The sequence below is a fragment of the Monoraphidium neglectum genome (genome assembly GCF_000611645.1).
Source record: "Monoraphidium neglectum strain SAG 48.87 unplaced genomic scaffold scaffold01864, whole genome shotgun sequence".
Classification (NCBI taxonomy): Eukaryota; Viridiplantae; Chlorophyta; class Chlorophyceae; order Sphaeropleales; family Selenastraceae; genus Monoraphidium; species Monoraphidium neglectum.
The window spans coordinates 1-6,517 of record NW_014011764.1 but is presented as its reverse complement, the minus strand read 5'-3'; the positions used below and the strand labels follow the sequence as shown (position 1 = coordinate 6,517).

At 63.8% G+C, this 6,517-nt stretch overlaps 1 protein-coding gene across 1 annotated transcript; it reads left to right on the top strand.

Moving 5' to 3' along the window:
* Positions 1 to 3,708: 3,708 nt before the first annotated feature.
* MNEG_9233 (hypothetical protein) lies at positions 3,709 to 6,406 on the top strand (the record flags this gene model as incomplete). The annotated part of the gene is made up of 7 exons (XM_014042293.1): positions 3,709 to 4,200; positions 4,408 to 4,714; positions 4,811 to 5,055; positions 5,248 to 5,346; positions 5,561 to 5,749; positions 6,129 to 6,195; positions 6,324 to 6,406. 7 exons carry the CDS (start codon positions 3,709 to 3,711, stop codon positions 6,404 to 6,406), a joined length of 1,482 nt encoding a protein of 493 aa, XP_013897747.1.
* Positions 6,407 to 6,517: the final 111 nt, after the last annotated feature.

Below are 6,517 nucleotides of genomic sequence, written 5' to 3'. Positions count from 1 at the left end.
CAGCCCATCTCAAATAATTTACCTACACATATTGTACGGTTTTAGCATCCGCACACGTATCACGGGCTCGAGATGCACTGCGCCGCTGTGAGGGGCGCGTTTTGCCTGCTCTCCAACGCATGATTTTGATGTATGTCATTTATTAGCTGATTAAATGTCATTCGCGCCGGTGCTGCAAGGTCCAGGAGCGTCCTGCGCCGTGTCGGCGCTCCGCTGTTCTCTGCTGCTCACCTTCAGCTCGCAGCGCCACACCACATACTATGGGGAGCGCACTAAGTATGTGCAGCAAGCTCATCCATCTGATTGTGATTATGACCATGCACGGCTGTGCTGCGACCCCACTGCTCCCAGCTGCAGGTGCCGCAATCACTCAATCACAGCCAGCAGCAGTTGAGCAGTGCATGCACTCCTAAGCCGCTCGCGCGGCACCATAGTTGAGTCCGTAATGCTAATGACATTGATTATGTCTACCGTATCATTGATGAATCATGTTGGTACCTCACAGCTGACCCCAACCGTCAGATCACCCATGGTCGAGCACAGCACCACAGCTGAAGAGCAGGTGCTCGTGCTGTGCCGCACGATTATTGAAATCAACAGTGCCCGCTTTGGGGAGGAGCGGGGCACCGCCAGCAGATGGTGCGGGGGGTTGTTGAGCCGAGCGTTTGATCTTGGCCGGGGTGCCCGGAGCTCCGCGCGCATGGCTGAAGTGTGAAAATGACGCTGTATAACTCTGCTGTATGATGGCGTGGCGCAGCGCGCCTGGGCGCTCCCAAGCGCAGTTGTGCAGCACGCAGCCTGAGCATGCAGCAGCGCCAGCGGACAACGCCTGTGCGTGTGTCCCAAGCTGATCAGGCACCCGCCCTCCTTCCCCTGTAGGTACACAATAACGACAACCGGGGCCAGGGGCGCCCAACAGCACGGGGTACCACAGCGGCGCTACACTTGCCAGTATGACGGCACAGCCGGAGCAGCACCAGCACGACAGCAAGGGCAGGTGCGTGTTCATCATGTTTCGCTTCCTTGCAGTTTGCAGGTTTTTGCACCGTGGCATTGGCTGCTTGATCTGGGGCGTGATATTAACGCCAACATGCAGATACCTCTCAGCGGCGCTCTTGGCGTGGCTACACATGCCAACTAACAACGTACGCATCCTGCTTGCCTCGCGCCTCTACCGCTTGCACAGGACGACAGAAGCGACGAGAACCTGGCAAAGATCACCGCCAATAACCTGAGACCACTGGAGCTCTCGCAGATCAGAGTCGCTGCCGCCCAGCGGCGCTGCCGCGGCGGCGGCCTCACTCGGCAGCAGCCGCGCGGGGGCGGGCGGCGCGGCGGTGGCGGCCGCGGCACCCAGCAGCAGCGCAGGCGCGGGTGCACCCGCGAGCGGACGGGATCACTGCAGCGGCCGCATGCGCAAGGAGTAGTAGCAATGCAATCATCAGCTGCCGTGTTGTGCACGCGCCTGTGCGTTTGTATACGTGGGCGCACGCCCGCGGATGCGCAGCTGTGTTGTTGCTGTTTGCCAATTGTTTTGTGCCGGTTTCAACCCTGCAACGCCTTGCGCCACATGTGTCTCTGCGCGTGTACGGCACCGCCTTGCACGCCAGCGCCGCTGGCTGCTACGCGCTTGTGGACGTGCGCCCATGCGCACTGCTGTGTTGCTGCTGTGCGTGTGCCCGTTGCTTGTGCTGGCTTCAACCCATCCACAGCTTGCACCCTGTTTTTTTCTTTGCGTGCACAGCACCGCCTTACATGCATGCGGCGCGGCCGCCTGTGCGGCCCCTTAGGCGCGCAGCGCGCCCCGCCCCGCGCCCCACTACCCGTTACGCACGCATCACACCAAGGGGCCACCGTTACGGCATGCCTCATATGTAATTATAAAAATCACCCAAACAGCTACCCCTGCAGGCCCAAGCAGCGGGCATCAAAGCTGCTGCATGTGGCCAGGAAGCGTGGCAGGACTCCCTAAATGTTCCTTAAAGTGCCCCCTGGAGCTCCTTATCTTTCCTTAGCTTGCGACCCAGCAGAACGTCACAAGTCCTTGGATGTTCCTTACCATTCCCCTACAGCTCCTTACAGGAGACCCCCAAGGAAAGGATAAGGAAAACCCCTGTTGTTGCAGTGAAGGGCCCCGGCCGCGCTGCACCCGCAACCCCGAAGTCAAGGCGCTTTCTTGGGATGCGCTCGGTGATGGCCGTAGTCTGAAGCATACAGCCTGAGATGTGTTTTGTGTGCTCACGCACCCGTGACCTTAGCACGGGAACTTAGCAGTGTTGCGCTCTGCACTGTAGTGTGTGCCCTATCCTTTCTTCTAGCAAATGTTTCCCCTTATATCTTGCTCCTGCCTGCTGCTTCAGCGATTTGAAGACGGCCAAACGGATGGTTGGGCAGCGCAAGCCGTGGCATTCGCCTCGGCACTTGGGGGCGGTGTTGCGGGCTATTTGTGACCTTGACGCCCGACGCGCCACACCCGCCGCCCCATCACCCCCGCGGCGCGTAGTTTCAGCTGAGCCACGACCAACACGCCAGCATGCATCCTCGGGGTGCCAGAGCTATCCAGTGCGGCCCATACGCCTGGGCACATGTTGGCCCCTGCCCTTTCAATGCATCTTTGTGCTATACTGCGCAACTGCCTCGCTGCTGCTGTGTCCCCTGTTTTGCACCTTTGGTACTGTAAGACGCGCTCATTGCAGCCCTTCAGCTTTCCAGCTCCCAGCCTGCACAAAGCTCAGATGCTGCTAACCAAGCCGCGAGAGGGACGTGTGTTGACTCACACCGCAATCAACGCCAGCTGTGAAACTTGTCACAGCAAGTCAAACCACGTTCAACGTCAGCGAATGAAATCAAGTATGAAACACGTCAAGCAACACGCCCAACCTTCAACACTCCAGCCCCACACCAGGCTCCAGCCGCTAAACTGTCACCTGTCGCCACGTCGGAAGCGCGGAACCCGGCGTTACCCGCCAGCGTCAGGTGACACCAGCCCCCCCAAAGAGTCACTTGTGTTGAAGGGTCGCAGTACAGGCGCCGGTCTACTTCTTGGTTGTTGATATCCTTGTCCTCTGGTGCCACACCTCGTCGCAATCCTTGCGTGGCTCCAAGGTCGTTTATGAAGGTGCCCACTCCTCGTCCCCGGTGCAGCCTCCATGTCGTTGCGCATGCCTTGCCTCATGAAGCAGCAGCAACTTCGCACCAGACATCCACTGCGACAGGCGTGGTCAAGCTTCCAGGTTCACAGACAGGTGCACGTGCCAGCGTGCAATAATTAACTGGCTGATGTCCACATGCATATTTAAATGGCTGCAGTCCACATGGCATGAGTGGGGTGGCCGGTGTACCTTCCAGCCGCAGGTGAATACTGTATGTGCATCACTTCTCATGACGAGTCCTCGGGCGGCCAATCACAAGCGGACCAGCGGCAGCGCATCGTGGCCATGCTGGGTGCCATGGTGCTACTGTGTTCTGAGGTTCACACCGTGCGGTGTACACACACTTGGGACGCGTCATTGTGCGCTGTTGGGGTGAGTCATGTGGTGACGCTGCGTCTAACCGCAACTGCGGCCTGGCGCAGGATGAAGCATGTTAGCACAGAAGCTTTGCTGGTTTGCGCATTTTTGATGGCCGGAATCATCCAGGCCCGTGTCGACGCATGCGTGCTCCTTTCGCAGAACCCCTTCGCCGCTGCGAGAGGCCCGCATGTCGAGCATGAATGCCGGTCAATCCAAGGCCGACGCACATACGCCCCTGGACGCGTGGTTCTTGGAGCAGCTTGGCGTGCAAGCCGGTGCGGTTGGAGACAGCACTGCGAGCGGCGCGGCGCGCACCACGCCGTTCGCCCACGTGGAAGCCTGCGGGCCGCTGTATGCCAGCATCGTGCGGGAGGTGACCGCCGCCCAGCAGCACCTTAGCGAGGCGCTGGCGATCGCGAGTGGGGCTAGCAGCGAGCCGCGCGGCCCTGATTCACGGGAGCAGCAGGGTGCACCCCAGCAGCTCCCGCAGCAGCAGCAGCAGCAGCAGCAGCAGCAGCAGCAGCAGCAGTTGCACGATGCACAGATGCAGCAGCGCCTGCAACCGCCCGGGCCGCGCAAGAGGCTGCCGCCAGTGAGCAAGCACGCGAGCAATGCCGAGAAAGAGGCGCGGAGGAGGGAGCTGGCGCAGCAGGCGCAGGCGCGCTTCAAGGAGCGCCGCAAGGGGGTGGTGAGTGCGCTGGGCCGGCCCCACGGCGAGCCGCCGGGGAGCGTTGGAAAACCCCCATCGGTGCAGCGTGGCTGCACCCCCGGCGTCCGCAGCACATGCGATCCGGGGGCAATGCGCTTCCTTGGTAAGAGCAGCTGGATCCACTCTTGTCTTCACTTCAAGGGCTGCCCACCCATCCGACGCTGCAACACCGCCATCCCTTTGCAGTGCGAGGCGTTGTCGTCTGAGCTGGCGTCCAAGCAGGCGCTCCTGGGGGAGCTCGCGGCCGCCAACGAGGCCCTGCGCGCGCGCGAGGCCGTGCTGAGCCGCGCGGTCTCGCAATTCGACGTGTCCGCTTCGAAGCTGCAGCAGCGCATGCGGGCCCTCCGGATCGCGGAGCAGGGCGCCGCCGCGACCGGCACCGGCGCCAGCACGAGCGGCAGCGGGGACACGGGCGGCTGCCAGGCCGCGGGGCGCTCTTCGGAAGGGGTAGGCAGCAGCTTCAGCAGCGACGAGGGCAGTTTTGGTGGCAGGGGTGAGACGGGGATGGTACAGGTGGAGGATGACCACACCCTCGCAACTGCCGATGGGGGCTGCCCTGCTGGCCCTGGCGGCCTACGGGAAGCCACAGGCGGTCGGCAGCAGCAGGAGCAGCAGCAGCAGCAGCAGCAGCAGCAGCAGCAGCAGCAGCAGCAGCAGCAGCAGGGGCAGAAGCAGCAGGGGCAGGAGGAGCAGCAGCAGGGGCAGCAGCAGCGGCAGGTTCTGGCGGGCGTGGTGGAGGCGGCGCTGCAGCTGCCGCAGGAGGAGGGGCTGCCCCCCGCCCTGGTGGACGCGGTGCGGCGCGTGTACGCCGGGGCCGTCCGGCAAGCGAGCGAGGTGCGTAGCTGTTTGGGAGAGAAACGGCCTGATGTGTGATCGTGGGCAGGGACGCGTGCTGCAAGGCAGTGGATGTCGGGTGCGAGAGCGCTAAAAGTGCTGCCGTGAGGCCTGCTCACTGGGGGCGGGGAGGGCAGGGTTGGGGCAGCACAGACGGTCCCTGCTTCAACCCCGCCGTCCACTACACCGCAGGCTTTCGATATTCCAGAGGGCACCCCTGGCCGCGAGGAAGCCGTGGCGTCCGCACTGGCGCGGATGGACGAGTTCCGCAGCACAATGCGCAACGTGCAGGTCAGCGGCACTCGAGACGCCTGCATTCGGCCTGGCAGCCTGCCTGCGCCGCCACTGCCGCTGCGTCGTGCCTTTCCACTGGAACAAGCACTGCCTGCTGCCCGCCCTGCGGATCAGGCGGGCTCGCCCCTGGTTTTCAAGGCTGCTGGGCGGCCCACACACCCGGCCCTCCTGCCACACACGCCCTCCCCTCCACCCACCCGCCCGGCGCCAGGGGCTCCACCCCTTGGTGCGGCGCCGCCTGGCGGCGATAGACCTGGAGACCGGCCAGCCGCGGGACCCTCCCCCCGGCTTCTGGCTGCGGGTGGTGGCGCGCATGCGGCTGCGGGTGCCGGCTGATGCCATGGGGCGCGCCAAGGCCGGGGAGGTCCGGCAGGCGTGGGAGATGTACTCACAGCAGATGGTGGGGCGCTGGGGGGGGTGTCGGATGGCGGGGGTTCGTGCAGGGGGCAGTGCGGGGGGCCGCGCAGTGGGCTGTGCAGGGGCTCATGGCACGTGTGAGGGAAGAGGAGCGTCGAGGGGTTGGCGCCGGCAGGCAGAGCGAGTGATTGCCGGGCGCCATGGTGGACCGGGCTGCGCCGGCGTGCTGTGTCCAAGCTCGTGCGCCGCCAGCTCGTCGAAGGGGACGGAGGACGGCGCTGCCAGGGCTTCCTTGTCCCCTTCCCCAAACAGACGGTGTTACCCCATGCCAGGCGAGTTTGCTCCTGGACAATGCCGATTGGCTCAGTTCCCGGGGAGTCCTCAGTGACGGTCACTCTTCCCCACCACCACCACCGCCGCAGTCCCAGCTGTTTCAAGAGCAGGAGGGCATTAAGGCGGAGCTGGCAGAGCTGCACTCCGCCGCCGCAGGTGTGCCGAAAAAGACGCGCATATTCACCCACAACCGCAACCCTGCCGTCACACTCTGGGCTGTAGTGAGGCCACCGCCATCCCCAGCGCACGTAGTGCGGGTCGCCCGCCTGCCCGCCCGCCAAAAGGCCTCACCGTCGCAAGCAGCGGCAGCACCAGCCCCCTTGCCCGCAGCGCTGGGCGCGCCGCCACCTGTCCCCCTATTCTCTAGCCCCGCAGGACTGCGGACCCCGTCCGTATCTCCCCCCTCCCCTAACCGTAGTCGCCAGCCTGACCTCCCCCTTCTCCCCTCTCACGATCGCCACCCTCCCCTCCCCCCACC